We start from the raw sequence: 20,872 nt of genomic DNA on the forward strand, positions 1-20,872 counted from the left end.
CTCCTGAGCCCAGTGTGTGATCTCACAGCTAGGTCACCTTGTAAAGGGTCTTTCTCCTCAACCATAGAGTTGGGATGTAGGTTCCCCCACCTGTCTCTGTTCAGCCTCGGGTCATGCTGGCGATTACGCCACGTGCGGTACGCGATCAAGCTTCGTGCGCATGCTCTTTCCTCCCCAGGACAGGGCATCTGCTGAATCACAGATGGACGGGTCTCTCCTGTGGCCACAGTCTCCACCACTCCCTCTTGTCTCCCCAAAACTAGCTTGAGGAGTGCTTGCCACTTGCCTTCTGGCCCACTCTGCAGTTCTTCCTCACCCTGCCACTTCTACTGATTTATTATTACATTTGTTACATTGCACTGATTATTATTGCTGATGCATTGATTATTACACGCCTGATCCTTCTGGGCAATTAGCTTGTGATCCAGTCTAAACGCAAGCCACCCCCTAAGGGTTCTGGTCACCCAGTTTTCCCCACGCTGCCAAGCAACTCTCTGACACCAGCTGGGTGTTCTACAATTCAACTCAATTCCGATGCTGTCTCCCCGGAGATCGTGTCAGAGCCCGCAGGTTGAGGGCTCAGTCCCACAGGACTGCCCCCTCCCCCTTCGGACACCAGTCACAAGTCCAAGTTGTCACCTGTGCTTCTGACAGACCGGCTACAGATGGCAGGTTCCAACAGTCCCCTCCTTGGGTTCGATTAATTTGCTAGAGTGGCTCAGGAGCTCAGAGAAACACTGTACTTACTAGATAACCGGTTTATTGTAAAAGCATGTTAACTCCCCATGGGAACAGCCAGATGGACGAGATGCTTGGGGCAGGGTACATGGGAGGCAGGCATAGCATCTATGGCCCCTCCAGGTGCACCAGTCTCCCCAAATCTCCACGTGCTACCCAACCCGGAAGCTCTCCAAACCCCATCCTTTTGGGTTCTTATAGAGACGTCATTACATAGGCACGGTTGATTAGATCATTGGCCATTGCCGATCAGTTCAACCTCCAGCCCTCTCTCCTACCCAGAGGTCAGGAGTGGGACTAAAAGTACCAACCCTCTAATCACATGATTGGTTCTCCAGGCCACCACCCTCCATCCTTAGGTGGCTTCCAAGAGTCACCTCATTAGGATAACAAAAGACAGTTCTGTGCTCTCATGACTTAGGAAATCCCAAGGGTTTTAGGAGCTATGCCAGAAACCAGGATGAAGACCAAATATATGTTTCCTATTCTAAATCACAGTATCATACCCCCAGATGTATATTTGACTGTATTTGATTGTATTGTAAGTGCCTCTTTTCTGTTTGTTTTTCAGGGAACCAAATGAGCAGGTGGTCAGAAATCCAAACCCTTCTTCAGCACCACTGAGCAATACCCCTTTGTCTCCTGCCAAAAACAGTTTTTCTGGACAAACTGGTGTCTCTTCTCTCAAGCCAGGCCCTCTCCCATCCAACCTAGATGATCTGAAGGTATACGGTTTGACATGATTTTCTTTCTTTTTTTTTTTTTTAACAAATACTTTTTTTTTAACCACTGTGGTTGGACACCCAGTAGAACAGAAGACTGTGGGTTCCCAGCTCAGCTCTTCCACTGGCTGTGCAACCTTAAGCTGGTCTCTTAATGTTTCTGCATCTCAGTTTCCTCCTTTGCATGAATGAGTCATTGTAAGAGTCACATAGAATCGTATACATGATAGCCCTTAGCGCAGAGGGTGGCTTTGAGATTGATACAAGTTTCCAATGGCCAATTTCACAATGAACTTTTACCAGTCTCTTGAAATAAGAAAAACAAGAGCCACGTCAAGAGCTTTTCATGAATCTAACTGTGTTCAATATATCTGACTAACCTTTATTCGAAGTATTTATTTCCCCGCACTGTTTTGAATGTCAAAATGTCCTTTCCATCAGGAAATGATGGCAGCAGTGGATAGAAGTTGAGTGTTTCTGGTGTTTTATTTCTTTTTCTTCCATCAGGATGCTATTAAATAAGGAGAATAGTCCTTACTTAACAAGGTAAAATGTTGGGAATCCTATGTCGATAATATAATTTAAGACAAGGTGCTGTTCTATTATGAAATCCCCAATTCTGAGAACTTCTGCCCTGAAGTGTAGCAACAGCCTGTTAAATGATATATGTGTGCTAGCAGTTGACTCTGGGTCACACTCATGGGTCTCAGTTCACTGAAAGGACGCTGGCCTTTGAGCTGAACCTGGTGTGTTTCAGAGCAGTCCTCAGGATTGGCAGATTCGTCCGTCCGGCATTTACAAAAGGACAGAAAAGGATGGAGGCAGGGCCCTTCTGGGTCTCCAGTGCGTGGGCACACCTCCCTCCAATGCCTACTCCAGCTCAGTGATTGCACCTCTTTACCTGGTTTCCACCCCACCGATTACTCTTCCCCCCAAGAGGATCTTATCATTTTTCCCAAAACCACTAAATTCCTAAAGGCCCCCGTGGTCCTCACTGGGCCAGTCTGATGGCCCTTCCCCAGCCCTCCGTCCTCCTTGGTCATCCTCCTTCCCATGCTCAGCCCTCAGTCATTATCTCCTTTGGGGGAAAAGTAGGATTGGGACTCTTTCAAATTAGAGGAAATTCAGTGGCCACCAAATGTCAACACTGGTAAATGAAATGTCTCTTGGGCTTTGATATCAAAGGTTTCTCTATTCCTTACACGTGGAATAAAAACGCTTAGGTCTCGTCGAGTTTGTTTCAGTTTGGCAGCTATAAACCTAGAAGAGGATGTCAGGTTTATGACGATGCTCTCCAGAGCGGTGGTCCCTCACCCTCCACGCCCCCGCAGATCATCAATCCATAGAGATAAAAGTAGCTTCTCTCACCTGGAAAACTTGATGCTAAGTGAAGTAAACCAGACACAGAGGGACAAATATTGTGTGCATCCACTTCTGTGAGGTCCCTGGAGTCCTCAAATCCATAGAGGCAGAAAGTAGAATGTTGGTTCCCAGGGGAGAGGGGAATAAAGGGTGAGTGTTTCAGGAGTACAGAGGTTCAATTTGAGATGATGAAAAAGTTCTGGAGATGGGTGGTGGTGATATTTGCACAACATTGTGAAGGTACTTAATGTCACTGAACTGTACACTTAAAAATTATTAAATGGTAAATTTTATGTCATATGTCTTCTACAAAGATTTTTTTTTAAGTCGTCTATCTCTGGATGGGAGCTCGGATCACATAGGACTGGAGATGTCTTGGCCCCAAAGAAAACATAGTCCAGATATGATGTGCCACCTATCAGAGCCCCGAGAGGTGGTTTCCTTGACGTGCACATGCTCAGAATCATTGGCTGGTTATAGTTACAATAATTAGCAGAGGTATAAGGAGATGGTGGTGGTGACAGTGGGAACTACCATTTTTTGAGTATAAACTATCGGTCGGCCGTCTTTCAGAGGTTTGCTTTAGAATGAGTTTGGGAGTGTTCCTTCCTCTGCAATTTTTCAGAATAGTTTCAGAAGGATGGGTGTTAGCTCTTCTCTAAGTGTTTGGTGGAATTCACCTGTGAAGCCATCTGGTCCTGGGCTTTTGTTTGTTGGGAGTTTTTAAATCACAGTTTCAATTTCAGTACTTGTGATTGGTCTGTTCATATTTTCTGTTTCTTCCCGGTTCAGTCTTGGGAGATTGTACCTTTCTAAGAATTTGTTCATTTCTTCTAGGTTGTCCATTTTATTGGCATATAGTTGCTTGTAGTAGTCTCTTAGGATCCTTTGTGTTTCTGTGGTGTCCACTGTTAACTTCTTTTTCGTTTCTAATTTTATTGATTTGAGCCCTCTCCCTCTCCCTTTTTTTTCTTGATGAGTCTGGCTAAAAGTTTATCAATTTTGTTTACTTTGAGATTTGCTTCAATTTTTGCCCTACAAGATAAGTTTTAAATGTAAACATAATAAATCAGGATCTTAAAGAGGTTAAATGAAATACAAGTTAACCAGCTTCTACATGACAAAACTGGGGCTTGAACTCAAGTGACTGATGTCAAAGGCTTTGCTATTGTCATTCTTGAGAGTGGAAAGCGGGCGGGGGATAGATGGGAGAAACCTGAACTGGGCTTGACTACTGGTGTATGGGGAGAGGTGTCACCAGGGAGAGTTACAGCAGCAGCAGAAATTGGGAGGGTAGACTGAGGAGATGGTTTAAAGGTATGTTGGCAAGTTCATTCAGTTTAGAAAAGTTGAGCACAAGCAAGTACCAGCAGGACACCCAAGAGAAAAAGTCTAGCCAGTTTCCATCAGTCAGACAAATATCAGCCTCGCTCAGCTCAGCTGTGCTGTCAGGGTTAGGATCAGAAATCTCGGAATCGTTTGCATAATGGGGAGGGTTGGAAGTAGAGCAGCAAGTGAGATAGAAGGAGAACAAAATGGAAAGAGTGGGAGGGAAGGATGGAGAAGGCGGAAAGGAAGGAGAGAAGAGGAATAAAGGAGGTGAATGATGGAACCACATTTAGGGAAAGGAAGAAATAAGAGGACTTAATGAAGGTAACCCTCAAAAAAAGTAATCAGAAAGGTAAGGCAATGGAGGTGATGTTTTCCAGAAAAATGCTTATGTTTTGCTACATAGAAGTGAAAGGGGAAAAGCACGGAGGAAAAAGTTTGATTTCTCATTGAAAAGTTATAAGTGGTAATTTGACAGTATATGGATTTTTTTGTATCCCGCTTCTAACAAACTGGAGAGTCAGAGAGCCAGAGAGCATGGGGGGTCAGGGGAGGAGAGAGAAAGAAAATGGGAAGTTTAAAAAATTGGGAAAATATTTGATGGATATTAAGAAATAATTATTCATATTTTAGGTGTGATAATGATCTTATATCTATATTTTTTAAGTACTTACTTTTTAGACAAAGATACCAAAATATTTACAGATTAAAATATATAATTTACAGATGAGCCGGTTTGCAGGGCAGAAGTTGAGACACAGATGTAGAGAACAGACATATGGACACCAAGGGGGGAAAACTGTGGTGGGGTGGGGATGGTGGTGTGCTGAATTGGGCGATTGGGATTGACATGTATACACTGATGTGTATAAAATTGATGACTAATAAAAAAAAAAAAAGATCAACAGAACCAGAATTAATTACATGGGACTGAATAAACTTATTATTATAAAAAAATATATATACATATATATATAGTTTGCTTCCACATAATTCAGGAAATGTAGGGGAAGAAGTAGTTTGGGGTATAAATCAAACAAGATTGGTGTATAAATGAAACAAATGTGGGCTGATAAATTGTCAAAGCTGGTTAATGGGTTTGTGGGTTCACTACACTTTTCTATTTACTTTTGTGTATGTTTGAAAGTTTTTGTAATAAATGGTTTAAAGTTTTATCAATGATTAAAACGCCAGGGAGGGACTTCCCTGGTGGTACAGTGGTTAAGACTCTGTGCTTCAAATGCAGGGAGTGCAGGTTCGATCCCTGGTCGGGGAACTAGAATCCCACATGCCGCATGGCATGGCCAAAAAATTAAATAATTAATTACTTAAAAAAATAAAACACCAGGGAATGTAAGAAAGAGTTTTATACAAATCTTTGTCCCAAGCAAGCCTACACAGTGTAATATTCTGAAATTTATAGCAAACTGGACTGAACAAGTATTCATTTTATTTTAGAATATGAGCTGCATTATTTAATAATGTTGTTTAAATTATTCAGTGCCAGAGCAGATTCTAAAAATAAATGTAGAACTCATTAATTTTAAGTAACTCTAAATTAAAACAGTAATGAGTTGCCATTTTGCACTTTTTCAAACCAGCAAATCTAAAAGAAAATGGTAAAAAAATGCTAGCCAGGCTAGGGGGCCGAGAGCGTATTTTATTGCTTGTGGTATGGTAAGTTATTCAAATCCTTTTTGAGATAACTTTTAAAATAACTCTTAATGTAATATATATTCACTATTGAAATATGATAGTGTATAAAAAAGTGAAGTTTTTTTTTTTTGGCTGCACCGCATGGCATGTGGAATCTTAGTTCCCTGACCAGGGATTGAACCCGTGCCCCCTGCATTGGAAGGCGCAGTTTTAACCACTGGACCACCAGGGAAGTCCCAAGTATTTTAAAAGACAATTAACTCACAGATTCTATATCCTTCTAGACTTAAAATATGTATGAACATGTTTGGTTTTAAAATAATTATTTTAAAATAATTATGTGAGCATACACTTCGGGCATGCTTTTTTATTTTATTTATCATGGACTTTTTCATAATGTTTAATATTCAATAAGATTTTTCTTTTTAATACTGGCATATCATTTCTCCACCTCGTTGACATCCCTCTATTGGACTTTGAACTTGCTTCCAAATTTTTGCTATTAAAAATATAATTTGTACACACATTTATTAATTTCTCTAATTATGTCCCCAGGCTAAATACATGGGAGTGGAACTCCTAAACCAAAATATATAACTATTTTTAAGAACTCTTGATCCATATGGCCCCATTCCTGTCCTGAACATTTGTGCCAATCTATTCCCAGAGGTAATGTGTTAGGGCAGCACTTCTCAAGCCTGAATGTGCCCAGTGAACCACCTGGGGCTCGTGGTGAAATGCAGATTCTGATTGGATAGGTGTGGGGAGGGGCCTGAGATTCTGCATTTCTCCCATAAGCGCCAGATGCTGTCTGATGCTGCTGGTTCAAAGACCACACTTGGAATAGCAAGGTATTAAAAAGCTTTTTTTTCTTAACATTTTTATTCAATTATTTTTTCTGCTACTTCACTGACACAGTGTTATTATTCATTTCTTTGTCAATTTGATGAATACAAAGCTATGTACATACTTATTTTATTTGCATTTCTTGGAATACTAATGATGGTACACATATGTTATTGGCCATTTTTCTTTTAATTTTATCTTTTGTTTGTGAAGGGTTGGATCATGTCCATTACCCAGTTTTATATTGGGTGTCAGTCTTTTTCTTTTGACACATTGAGCTTACTAACACTTTATTACTTGCCCTGCAATTATTTTTTTAATGAGATGGCTATTTGCATTTGCATTTTCTTCCAGTATTTTTGACTTACAGTTTTCAATTTTTGTGGTCAGTATTTTTATTATTACTCTCTTTGCTTTGAGGCTCAAAAGATCTTTCCCTGCAAAATATCAGAAGAATATTTCCCTATAGATTTCTGGCTGTTTTATGGAATTATTGACATTTAGGTATTTAATATGTTTCCCATTTTAATTACAAAAGTAATATGCTGATGTGGGCTATTTTGGAAATACAGATAAGGAGAACCATTGTTAACATTTTAGCATATTTTTATCTAGACATTTTCATCTTGCAAGCATAGGTTTAAGTGTATATATATATATATATATATATATATACACATATTTATATAATTCTTATAGAAATTGAATCAAGCAATTCAAACGTTTCTCACTTAATCATATACCATAAATAATTACTCATTATTCTATATCAACAAATAGCATCAGTTTTAATGGATCTAAAGTGTTCCATCATGTCTATCACATGTCTATCATATTTTTACATATCTGTGATTTATGAACACATGTAATTATTTCAACCCTGCAATTTTATATATATATATATATATATATATATATATATATATAAATTGCAGGGTTGAAATAATTACATGTGAATCAACGTAATAATAATAGCAAACACACTGCACTAACAATTTGTGAGGCACTACTCCAAGCCCTTTACAAATTTTAGGCCATTTTAATCCTCGCAAAAATGTATAAGGGAGGTACTGTCATCCCCATTTTACAGAAAGATCACTGAGCTGGGAAGAGGCGGGGCCAGGATTTGAATGATGGTCTCACCTCCGCACATACTTCTCTCAGTATATGACTGTTACCAAGCCAGTCAGTAAAATTGGGACATCAATGGTAATGCAGAACTGCAAGGCTGAGAACCTGGTCCTGGGACCAGTGGCATCTGCATCCTCTGGGAACTTGCTAGAAACCCAGATTCTCAGCCCCCAATTCAGACCTGCTGGATCAGGAACCCTGGGCTGGGGCCCAGCTGTGCTGTAATGCTCTTGCCAGTGGTGGCAAAGAGGTGGTGGACAGCGCATCCTCTAGGATGCAGAGGGCCTGGGGTGTCAGCCTGCTTTGGTGTTGTGGGTTGAGGGTTGATGTCCAAACCCAGGCAGGTATCAGTTTTCTCACCTGTAAAGTGGGGACAAGGACCAGGTTGGGGGTTGGAGAGCAGTAGACCAGATAACCGCCGTGGTTGATTTGAGCTGGACATTTCTATAATCTGGACCCATGAAAACATGGTGTATGCCGATATTTTCAAATCATTAAAATTGTGCAAAACCAATAGAATATCTGGTGTAGGGGAGGAAATTGGAAACAAGGAAGGGGACATTATAAAATCCCATTTGTGATGTCTTGAAGTTTCTGTAACAATAAATACATTTTTAAAAGATTGTCATTAAGCAGCACTAACGACAGCCTGGTTTCTTTAGGTCTCTGAGTTAAGACAACAGCTTCGAATACGAGGTTTGCCGGTGTCCGGCACCAAGACGGCCCTCATGGACCGGCTTCGGCCCTTCCAGGACTGTTCTGGGAACCCTGTGCCCAACTTCGGTGACATAACGACCGTCACTTTTCCTGTGACGCCCAGCAACGCGCTGCCCAATTACCAGTCCTCCCCGCCCACCGGCGCCTCGTCCAACGGCTTCTACCACTTCGGCAGCACCAGCTCCAGCCCCCCAATCTCGCCCGCCTCTTCCGACCTGTCGGTGGCGGGGTCCCTGCCGGACACCTTCCACGATGCCTCCCCGTCCTTTGGCCTGCATCCGTCCCCCGTCCACGTGTGCCCCGAGGAGAGCCTCGTGGGCAGTCTCAACGGGGGTTGCTGCATCCCTCCCGAGCTGGACGGGCTGGACTCCGAGAAGGACAAGATGCTGGTGGAGAAGCAGAAGGTGATCAACGAGCTCACCTGGAAACTCCAGCAAGAGCAGAGGCACGTGGAGGAGCTGAGGCTGCAGCTGCAGAAGCAGAAGAGGGGCAGCTGTCCCGAGAAGAAGCTGCCGCCCCTCCCGGCCGCCCCCGTCAAGCAGGAAGACGCCGCCCCCAGCTGTCCTTTCGCATCCCCGCAGGTAGCCATGAGAAGAGCGAGCGCCTGCTCGGAGGGCCAGCCGCCGGCTCGTGAAGATGCTCAGCTCCCGCCCCTCGGGGGCACTGCCTGTGCGGAGCTCTCAGGTCAGACCAGCGTACTTCCTTCCACATTCCTCAGCCCGCAGTGCTCCCCGCAGCATTCGCCCCTCGGGGCCGTGAAAAGCCCGCAGCACATCAGCTTGCCCCCCTCGCCAAACAACCATTACTTCCTACCCGCATCTTCGGGCGCCCAAGGAGACGAGCACAGGGTCTCCTCACCTGTCGGCAGCCAGGTGCGTACTGCACAGGTAAGGACGCCTGGCCCCATGCCTGGTGAACCCGTCTTCCTGGAAGCGGGCTGTGGACGTGCAGCTGCTAGAGAGCTGACGTTGGAACTTTTCGTGGGGAGGGTTTGCCACAAACCCAGTAGCAACTGCCAGAGGCCACGATGCACAAAGCCTTTACGGTAGAACGAACTCGCCTCCGAGACTAGCGTGGCGAACCTGTTCTGGAAAGGGCTAGATCATAAATGGTTTTGGCTTTGTGGGGTGTACAGTCTTTGTCGCAGCTCCTCAACTCTACCCCTGTATCACAAAAGCAGCCATAGACAGCTGGTAAACGAATGCACGTGGCTGTGTTCCAGTAGAACTTTATTTACAAAAACAAGCCAGGGGCTGGTTTTGGCTCGTGAGGCTGTTCCCAGGACCCCTTGGTATCAAGCCTTACCATAGGCCAAACCAACTCATCAAGAGGGCCAAAGAGGGAGTTACCGTGGCCATGTAATGGTCTGCATAGTGCAGATATTTACCTACTGTGTTCCAGGCCCTGTTCTAGTCTCTGGGGATTAGTGCTGAGCTGGCCAAACAAAATCCCTACTCTCATGGGAAGACAGATAGTAAACAAAAGGTATAAGTAAGTATTTAACACATTAGAAGATGATACATTTTACAGAAAAAAGGCAGAGAAGGGAGATTAAGAGTTTGGAAGTTTACAACTTTAAAGGGAAGGGCCTGGGACGTTTGAAGGAGATAAAGGAGAAAACCTTGTAAATACTTGAGGCAAAGGCATTGCAGGTGAAGGAGGAACAGCAAGTGCAAGGGCCCTGTGGTAGGAGCATGTGTGGAATGTTCAAGGACCAGAAAGAAACCAGTGTGTTTGGTGCAGAGCGAGAGTAGGGATGGCTTAGAATAGTGACCAGTTCAAAGACTAGACCAAGATGACCAGCCAGGACTTTCCTTTTATCCATGAAAACAAAGAATTATTAGGAAAGTCTCTTTGAGAAAGACAATTATGTTATCAGAAGGTTCTGAAATCTGTGTTATTAGAAAGGGAATAGGAAAAACACTTACATTAATTGGATGCCTGCCGTGTACCAGCTAGTAAGAGGCATGTACATGAGTCATCTCATTAATTGTCACAACAACCTTACGAGTTCCAATTTATCACTCTTTGCTATTGAGGAAAATAAGGCCCAGGGAGGTGAAGCCAGTTGCCCAGGGTCACAGGAACCTAGGTTTATCGGATTCTAAAATGCATGGCCTTTTCCCACTGAATATTCTCTACCCTGGGAGTATGAGGCGTGGCCATAGGTAAGGCGAATACATTTTTATGAACCCACCAGAACAGCACATTCACGTGAATGATGCTCAGTCCTCAGTCAGCACTCTGGGAGGAGCTGAAACTTACATGGAATATCATCCTCATTGACAACAGGTATTGAGCGCGTCATGTCCTAGGCCACAAAGGTAAAAATAGCTCTTGAAATATACAGCCGTGGACCGGAAGATACTCAATTGAAGGATATCGATAGTATCAAGAAGAACTACCATTTGTACAGTCATTGATGGTTTACAAAGCACTCTTTGTAAAGACATGAATGATTCCATAATAAAAAAAATTAAAAGATAAAGAGCAATATAGGATAACATCACTGATGGGCACTTTTGACATTAAATGCTGCACAAAGCATGGCAGTGGGTATTGATCATGAAGCGCTAGAAAAGTCTGGAAGGCTTTGCAAAGGGGTTGAACTTGAGAAGTGGAGTTGGAGAAGGAGAGTCAGGAAAAGATCATTCCATGTGAAAAAACACAGGGAGGGAATATGTACAGGGCCTGGAGGGATTAGTAGAATTTAAGCTCGCAGAGGGAAATCATACTCGACTGTGGAGCGTCTTAAAGACTTACCCTGGTTAGATGTGGAGACCCTCCGATGTAGATGTGTGGAAACCATGGAAAGTTTGTGAACAGGAAATGATACGTCCAAAGCCAGATCTGAGACTTTGGTGATGGAATTCAGGGAGGTTTGGAAAGATGAGACACCAGGGCAGGGACTAGTTGTCTGAGCAAAGGTTACCCTCAAATATGCTGCTGGTGGCCATTTAGTTTGTCCTTCCTTTCTACAGAACTCAGGGGCACGTGAGGGCCGTCCTTCAAGCTTCTCTCCCCAGCCTTCCAGCCTTCATCCCTCTTTCTCTGGAGCCCAGGCAGACAGCAGTCATGGTGCCGGGGGCAACTCTTGTCCCAAAAGCCCAGGTGTACAGCAAAAGGTAGGCACCTGGAAAGAGGTTTAAACTGGGGGTTGGCTTTGCCTCTTCTCTCTCCGTGGCCCCTGTTCTCCAAATGTTGAGGTTCAAAGGCAGAAAGAAATGACATTTTAGATAGAAACAAGTCCACTTGAAAAGGACAGAAATGGATGTACAGATACAAGTGAGGGTATTCCAAGGCACTGTTTCCAGGGTTCATCCCAGAAATTATGCCGACTAACATGGCCTTGGTATGTTTGCGAAACATCATGGCAAACAGACCTTGTTCAGTGAAGTTGAAGATTGGAGTCAGGGCGCATGGGAAAAAAATGTGGAGAAAGAAGTAGTGGGTCCTCGGAAAGGACTGGAGAGATGCAGAAAGTTGGAGTCACGGTGCAAAAGGGAAGAGATGATACATGTCAGCAGGTGGGACAATCGGGGATATAAAAGATGCGGGACACGGGGAATTCAAGGAGCCGTGGGAAGATGGTAAAAAGGAGGCAAACGTGAGACGGCCATGACACAAAAGTGCTGGAGGCCACAGGGCAGGGCATCCTGAGGGGACAGAGACCCTGAAAGGTCCTGGGCACTGCCCAGAATGCACTCACAATCCCCAAGGCTGGTTCATGAAGAGGTACCCTGGCAACACCTGCCTGCAACTGTCTGCATATACATCCACTTAGGAATGAAACAGGGTGGGAGATAAATCACTCTGGAAATTCCTGGGTTGGTGGAGCTCTTCATGTCGGATTGGATGGACCCTTTGCTTTATTTCCTTTTCTCATCTCGCTTTCTCCCAACAGACAGGGTGTACCTTAGAGGGGGAAGTGAATTTTCGAGGTTCCCATCCTGAGACGCCTCCAGCTTTGCGTCCATAGTGATGTGTACCATTGTTAATATGTATCTGTGATACATATGTAACATATATTTAAGCCCCAGCTTTTGTTTTCCCTTAAGTCAACGTTTGCAGAATTTAGCCTGTAGTTTCTAAAACAGAAGCTGTACCGTTTCCGACGCATGGATTGATTGTCTTTCTCTGCGTTTTACTCACCCAGATGGCTGGTTTACACTCTTCTGATAAGTCAGGGCCAAAGTTTTCAATTCCATCCCCAACTTTTTCTAAGTCAACTTCAGCAGTTTCAGAGATAAGCCAGCCTCCATCCTATGAAGATGCAGTAAAGCAGGTAAGCACATGATTTGGTCCTTACGGAAGAGTAGGCTGACTCAGTGGACGTGGTTTTACGTGATGCAGCTTCTTCACACGTGGAGATTCTGTTGTTGAGCGTGTCTGTCACCTCCCTGCTGGAATGAGCAAAATGTCTAGATGCTCGTTGTGGGGAGGTGTTGTGTGTGTACACATGCTGCCTGAGGCGGAGAGAGAAGAGGTTGGCTGGGCGCCCAGATGCCTGGGCGCGGTGCCAGCTGCCTCTCCCACTACCGCTGGGCAAGTATTCAACTTCTCTTCCATAAAATGGAGGCGATATCTACTGCCTCCATCATTTCAGATGATGCAGCATTTATCACACTGTCCAGACATGGGATAGGTACTCTAATATATGAGAGTAATTGCTGGGCCAGTCATTTCTAAGTTTCTTCCTAGCTTCAAAACTCAGTGATCCTAGTAAAATACGAATGGTTGTAGAAGCTGGGTAATCATGGAGGTTTGTTGTAGCCTCCACTTCCATTTATGTTTGGAAATTTTTCAAATAATAAGTAAAAAACAAAACAAAACAAAACAGCAATGAGTGATCTTACATTTCAAATGGTCTGAATGTGGATAAAGTATCAGATGGCCCTCCGTGTGTGCTCAACCCAGAAAATACCATCTCCATCAGTTGCTGCACCCTGGTATCCTGCAGAGCAAAATCAGCCTGCAGTTAGGTTTCATTTGGATGAGAGAGTGTTTTAAATATCGGGAAATTTTATGCAAAACGCAGGCTTTCCCATTTCTGAAAAAAATCAGAGAACTGGCAACCCTGGAGGCACATCTCTGCCAGACAACCATTGCCTGAAACAAAGTATCGTCGCCTCCTTGGACCAGAACATGTGTTCTAGCCTCTACCCCTCTCTCTCTTGCTCTGTGTTTGGCTCATTTACATTACCTGCCAGACCTTGTAGGCATTTAATGCAAATGATTCGTTCTCTAAGCAGTGCTCTCACCCACGTTGATCACTGATGCCTGTGTTTATTGGGACCCGGCTCTCAGAAGAGTGGGATCAGTATATGCCTCTGTTCTCCCCATTCCTGTCCCCTGGTATCTGTAAACATCAACGGATCCTTCTTGGTTTCAAAAGCAAAAAAAAAAAAAGCCAGGCAAAGTGGACTTCCATAAACGGACTCTGCTTCACAACTCAGATGAGCCAGAGGAGAAGGTGTAGTCCCTACAAATGTTGATAGGTTCCACAAGCTATCGCAATGAGGAACTAGAGAAATGTGAACCACATTCTTGGGTCACATCCTCAGCGCCCAAATGGGAGGCAGATCCGAGTCACCTCATTTCTTATTTTGTTTATTTGGGTTCTCTCTCTTTTCTTCTTGGTGAGCCTGGCCAGAGGTTTGTCAATTTTGTTTACCCTTCCAAAGAACCAGCCTTTGGTTTTATTGATTTTTTCCTATTGTTCTTTAATTCTTCCTTCCTTCTGCTGACTTTAGGTTTTGTTTGTTCTTTTTCCAGTTCTTTTAGGTGGTAAGTTGAGAATTTTCTTGTTTTTTTGAGGAAGGCATGTATCACTATGAATTTCCCTCTAAGAACTGCTTTTGCAGCATCCCATAGATTTTGTACGGTTGTGTTTTCACTGTCATTTGTCTCTGGGTATTTTTAAATGTCCTCTTCAATTTCATCGTTGACCCATTGGTTTTTTAGTAGCATGTAGTTTAGTCTCCATGTAAGCATTTTTTTCTCATTTCTTTTTCTGTGGTTGATTTCTAGTTTCATGCCATTGTGATCAGAAGAGATGCTTGAACTAACTTCTGTCCTCTTAAATTTGTTGAGGCTTGTTTTATGTCATACCCAAGTCGCTTCAAAGTGATAAAAATGGCCATACTATCTATGTGTTAAGGTGCCCATCTCCTGGGATGGAAACTTCTCAAACAACTGAATTCACTCTGAAGAACTCTGGGCTGGGGAGCATTCTGCCTCCTTTTCCCCTTCTCTTGTTGTAATAGATTGTTTTATTCAGTAGTTTTCCTGTCCAAAATTCATACTGAGCTTTAATCACACATGGCTCAAAAACCTTTAGTCAATTACACCCATATTCATAGCCGCATTATTCACAAAGGCCAAAAGGTGGAAGCACCCCAAGTTGGTTGAATGGATGAATGGGTAAACCATTGATGGATGTATGGATAAACCAAATACATATTCTGTACATGCAATGAATATTATTCAGCATTCACAAGGAAGGAGACTCTGACATATGATACATACAGCATGGATGCACCTTGAAGACATTATGCTAAGTGAAATAATCCAGCTGTAAAGGGAAAAATGCTGTATCAATCCACTCATCCGAGGTACTCAGAGTCGTCAAATTCAGAGGGACAGAAAATAGAACGGTGGGTGCCAGGGGCTGGGGGAGGATGCAATGGAGAGTTAGTGTTTAATGGGGACAGAGTTTCAGTTTTGCAAGATGAAAAAAGTTCTGGAGCTGGACAGTGGTGACGGTGGCACAACAATGTGAATGAACTTAATGCACTTGAACTGCACACTCTGAAATGGTTGAGATGGTAAATTTTATGTTGTGTGTATTTTTCCACAATTAAAAAAAAAAAAAAAAAACCCTAGCCAAACCTAGTTCAAAAACCTGTTGTGCTGCTTCTGATGACTTCCTACAGAAGCGGTCGCCATCTTTTAACTTCTCTGTTCTCCTTTGGTTACTTTGCAATAGCAAATGACCCAGAGTCAGCAGATGGACGAACTCCTGGATGTCCTCATTGAAAGTGGAGGTAAGACATCAGGATGCCCTGCACCTGCATGTACTCTGGTGTGCGAACCCTTAGGATCAAGGTCAGATGCTCGTTGTAAGCTGGACCAAAAAGTCGTCTCAGGGTCGAGTGTCACTTCCTCTGAGCCTCCTGTCCACATTTGAAGCAGAGATAATGTGAGTAGAAGGCATAGATGATGGTTCCCCATGGCCTTTGTCCCGTTGTCCTCAGAAAATTTCTCACCAGTCATTTTAACAGTTTTCATCTTTCAGCTCAGTCCCTGTTTCCCTAAATGTTTTCTCCTGCTACACCATGTCTCCCTACTGTTCTAATCCCCATGTCCCCCTCTTCTTAATTATAAGAAGAAAGCAGATAAGGCAAGTTTTGTGCTACCTACTCAAAATGAAATTTAATTGGTAATCTCCCACTGATGGCCCATTCATGTTCCCAGGGCATTCAAGTAAAAAATGATCAACGTGTTCTTTTTGCCTCCTTTTAAGTCATTCATCTATTTCTTTTTAAAAAATTACATAGTATGTGCCTAAAATTTGAAACCACACAAATGAGTAGGATCATGTAAGGAGAACGTGTGCATAGAAAGAAAAGACTCCAGATCTGAGCCCTTAAGTAACAACATTTAAAGTTTCAGGGAGAAAGTGGCCAGGCATCGTACCAGGTTCAATGCTGTACCAGGCAAAGTCTCCACCTTCAGGGGGTTTGCGGTGTGGTAGGGGAGATGGGGAAAAAGCAAGTAAACAGGCGATTCTTCCATTGTAACAAGAGGGAAAGAGGAAAAGATGGGCACAGGTGTATGTATCGTTGTCAGTTTCGTAATGGAAAGATGAGTGGGTTCCTATCAGACACCCTTATATTTTTAGTGAAGTACGTTGGCAAGGTCTGCAAAGAGTCGGGGTGCAAGAGGGGAGCACGGGAGGTTCCAGGAAAGAAGAACAGTGATGAACTGATCACAAGTGAATTGGGTTTTCTGGAGAAACACAGTAGGATCCCTAGGCAGTATTAAGTGCCACTCGTAGGCTTGACATCATGAAGTTCAAGAGAAACCGGGCAGCTTCATTGTGTAATTTTTCTCTTGAACGTCCAGCCGATCCAGGGCAGGCTCGGAGAAAACAGATGATAAGATTCATCCAGATGTGGGCTTTTGCCAAGGGAGTATGGTGATGGGAGAAAGGGACAAGGGGATTGAGGATATTTATGAGAGAGTAATTACAATGGTGGCTCAGGAGTATAGACGGAACAAGAAGTAAAAACCAGAAGGGGCTGATGGATGGTGATAAAATAGCCGAGTTGGTAGGTTGGGGTGACCCCAGCTGGCTGAGAAGTTGTTGTCGTGGGGTCCTTACGAGGTGAGCTAGAGGAATGGGAGGAGATGGACAGAGAGTTGGCGATATTGATGGAAATCGAGCTTTCAGGGGGATGCAGTGTCTGGGGACAACGAAGTCCAGGCTGTGTCCAGCAGAGTGGGAATGGCGGAATCACCTGGGTTGGAGGGATGGCGTGTCAAGGAACGGAGAGGCCAGCTGGACAACGGGTCACTTCTGGGGATGCTGAAGTCACAGAGGATGGCAAGAGTTGAAGGGGGGAAAAAACAATGAACCGGAAGTAGAGTTTTCAGTGGATGAGGAGGAAGGACCAGGAGACTGGGGGGCGGGGGCGGGGGCAAGGGGAGCAGCATGACCCTCAAAACCACTGAGGAGTTAATAAGAATGAGGGGGAGTGACAATCAGAACGTGGCAATGGGAAAGGACCTGATGACCCATCTTCTGGCTCTGCAGCAAAGGAACCCCCAGTGAGGGTGTAACGGAGGATGCAGTGTCCTCAGGGGACAGCCAGGTGTCAGTGAAGAAGCAGGTAAAAGAACCTGCTTTGAGCGTTCAATAATCACAGAGTGGAATTTCCAGCAGGAGAGAGTTTGAGTAGAGACCCAAGGGAAGAACTGAGAATATACAGAGCAGTTTGGGGATGAGACTGGGTGATGAGCAGTGACCCGAGAAGCATGGCCATCTCCTGTGTCTACACGTAAGTCATTCATTCCAAAGATTCATGCACGTGTCACGCTCGATCGGAAGGGATTGAACAATTCCCATTGTGTTTTCCCAACAGAAATGCCAGCTGACGCCAGAGAGGATCATTCATGTCTTCAGAAAGTCCCAAAGATACCCGGGTCTTCCCGAAGCCCCACTGCTGCCCTCCCCAAGCCCCCGGCTTCCTTTGAACCAGCTTCTGCAGGAGGCCAGCTCTCCTTCGATCACTACGGCGCCGACAGCAACGAGCACCTTGAAGTCTTACTAAACTCCCAGAGCCCCTTGGGGAAGGTGGGCGACGTCGCCCTTCTGAAACTCGGGAGCGAGGAGCCCCCCTTCGATGGGATGATGGATGGATTCTCCGGGAAGGCTGCGGAAGACCTCTTCGACGCGCACGAGATCCTGCCGGGCCCCCTCTCCCCCATGCAGACTCAGTATTCACCCTCGTCCGTGGACAGCGGTGGGCCGCCCTTAAGCTTCACGGAATCCCCGTGGGAGAGCATGGAGTGGCTGGACATCACGCCGCCCAGCTCCGCCCCGAGCTTCGGCTCCCTCCCCACCGGCGGCCCCAGCATCTTCAACATCGATTTCCTGGATGTCACGGATCTCAATTTGAATTCCCCCATGGACCTCCACTTACAGCAGTGGTAGATGCCTGACGCAGCGTGCTAAGGAAGACCAGTAGGAACCCCGTGGGGGAAAGCACACAACCGTAAACACTGACGTTATCCAAAAGAAGGAGGAGGGGGAGGAGGGGGAGGAGGGGGAGGAGGGGGAGGAGGGGGAGGAGGGGGAGGAGGGGGAGGAGGGGGAGAAGCCGGAGAGAATTAAAAAGAAGCAATGGAGACTTCTGTGACAACGAACAAGAGCAAATAGGAGTCTTTTCTATATAGATAGATGATGTAATATTTACCAACCTTCAGTGACTGTTCAGGATTTCAGCAGTGCATTCAAAAATGTGCTTTTTCAGACCAAGAATGCCAAAAAAAAAAAAAAGAAAAATTCTTCCACTGCCTTTTCAAACACCAGTCTTTTTTCTAGCCTGTACTTTTTCTCAGGCATTGTTGGGGCATAATCTCACTTTGTAAGCTTTTCTCATGAATTTATTACGCATACCGTGGAAAGAAGATGTAAGCTCTCTTGGGAGCACAGGGAAGCCAGTCCATCAGAGGTGATGGAGGACGTACCCATGACGGAAGCTGCTTCCTGTCTCTCTGTCACCTGGCTTTCAAAGTAGAAGTCAGGCCCAGTGTCAGGTTCTTAAGGCAGAACAGAGGGACAGGACCAATCCATTCCCAGGGGAGTGAAATGAACTCAGCGTCCCTCAGCCACAAAGCTGCCCCGTTGCAGTGGCCCCAATTCTGACCCACAGCCGACCCACCTTTGGCCTGAAGAACCCCACCTAGTATTTCCCTCCTTCTCAACCAGTAGCCGAATCATTCCCACTGTCTCCGTGGTGATAAGCGTTGTGAAACAGGCAAGAACCCTAAAGCAAGAAGAAAAGCAAAACCTTCTGCCATAGACTGTTCTCCAGCACAACCCCCTTTAGTGTCAAAGACTAGAGAGGACCGTGTAGGCAGATCAGAAGACGGTTCTCTCTAGCCTCAGGAAGCCATATCAGAGAGAATTCAGACAGGACGAGAGAACATCGTTTCACGTGTCATGGAAATAAATACCATGGGTTACTATCACAGGACGATTATTTATAGAAGTCAGGCTGCTTTTCTTGTTTTCTTATTGGTGGGAGGTGGTCCACCTCTGCTTACCTTTCTCCCGCTCTACTTTTCTTTCAAGATATCAGTCCTTTCTTGCTCCTCTTTTGGAGATCTTTCCTTTTCTGCCCCACAATCGGGAGAAGAGAACTTCTGCCGTCTAACCAGCTGTCATACCCCTAATAAAGCCATATGTTAAAAAGCTAAAAAATCGAGGTTCTCCTGGAGAACTCATTCTCCATATGCGTAATTTGCTACAAAAGGAAGTCAAAAGAATGTCCTCAGGAAGAAACCAATGCCTCGGCCCATCAGTCACAAAGCTGTCTCTACCCTCATTTGATTAATAGCAATCACTGATTTGGGTTGCTCTGGGGAAATCGGAAATCATTATATGGTAAAGCTAAATACGAATCATAGTTACAAAGAGAGAGTATTTCAGGTCTGGGTTTCTGAAAGAAAACACAATTGCACGTTGAAAAGGATGGAAGGAGAAAAGACGTCGGTCTCGTGTGCATTCCTCATCACCTCTTGCGCTTTTGCTGGGAATTGAAAAACTTAAATTGCAGGATCGTCTCCCTAAGGCTCACTGTGGTTCCAGCTCACCGTTTCATAGTGTTGCATGCTGTAGAAAGTAGCTATCGCTGTTTTTATTTTTTATTTAAATCACTAAGGCACTGTTTTCTTCGTTTGTAAAAAAAAAAAAAAAAATTGTTCACTGTGCACTTATGGAGAAAATAACCAAACATGTTGTGATTTTAGAAGTTCTCTTTTTGAAAAAAAACCAAAGATTTAGAAGTCATTCCATTGTTAACTTGTAAACGTGTGTGAACAGAGTGTTTTTGGTGACTGCTACTCTGAAAGCTGCCAGATCTTATTGGGGGGTGGGGAGGGAAGGAGAGGGATATATATATATATATATATATATATATATATATATATATATATATATATGCATATATATATATATATACACACACACACGCATGTGTGTATAGATATATACATATGTATATGTATGTGTGTCTATAGGTGTGTGTGTATATATGTATCCATATATACACATACATATGTACATATACATACACATATGCGTATGTGTGTGTATCTTCAAGGCAGTGTTAGAGTTCCATACCAAAAGCCTTTAAGCCTCCATCTGCTGTGAAATGATCTTGCCCTTTCTCACTACGAGTTCCTGATTAATCACCCAGATTACACGTTGCCTCTCTGTGTATGACTCATGGCTCCAGCCCAGTGACTCACAACCACCTGCTTACCATGAACAAGCTCGTCTTGACAGTGACTGTGATGTGAAAAGACAGCAGAGCATCACCGTTGGTCGCTGGAAAGGGTACCACCATCTCTCATGGGAGAGCATCAGTGGAAGATGACAGTCGTTTTACATTCCTTCATCTGCATTGTGCTTTAAAAGAGCCACACGGTACACTCTGCTTTTATGTCCGTCATCAGAACCAGAAATCTAGAGGGGAAAATTGCCAATCTCTTCTCTGACAATGAAGCTAATGGAGAAGAAAACCTTCGTGACACATTCCTCACATTTGTGTGTTCCTCAGACGTTGAAGTTTTATTCGGAT

The 20,872-nt window shown here is 44.3% G+C and overlaps 1 protein-coding gene across 3 annotated transcripts in view; it reads left to right on the forward strand.

Annotated features, from left to right (window-relative positions):
- Positions 1 to 18,298, forward strand: part of MYOCD (myocardin) — an 88,756-nt gene extending 70,458 nt beyond the window's left edge. For 2 of the 3 annotated variants that reach the window (XM_036837119.1, XM_036837121.1), the window contains 6 exons: positions 1,310 to 1,463; positions 8,447 to 9,388; positions 11,483 to 11,626; positions 12,658 to 12,786; positions 15,490 to 15,547; positions 17,648 to 18,298. In XM_036837119.1, coding sequence (XP_036693014.1) covers positions 1,310 to 1,463; positions 8,447 to 9,388; positions 11,483 to 11,626; positions 12,658 to 12,786; positions 15,490 to 15,547; positions 17,648 to 18,219 — 1,999 coding nt within the window. In that variant the 3' untranslated portion in view covers positions 18,220 to 18,298. The remainder of the gene's footprint in view (positions 1 to 1,309; positions 1,464 to 8,446; positions 9,389 to 11,482; positions 11,627 to 12,657; positions 12,787 to 15,489; positions 15,548 to 17,647) is intronic. The other variant, XM_036837120.1, reaches the window with a different exon arrangement.
- Positions 18,299 to 20,872: the final 2,574 nt, after the last annotated feature.

The sequence above is a fragment of the Balaenoptera musculus genome, chromosome 20 (genome assembly GCF_009873245.2).
Source record: "Balaenoptera musculus isolate JJ_BM4_2016_0621 chromosome 20, mBalMus1.pri.v3, whole genome shotgun sequence".
In the NCBI taxonomy this organism is placed as follows: Eukaryota; Metazoa; Chordata; class Mammalia; order Artiodactyla; family Balaenopteridae; genus Balaenoptera; species Balaenoptera musculus.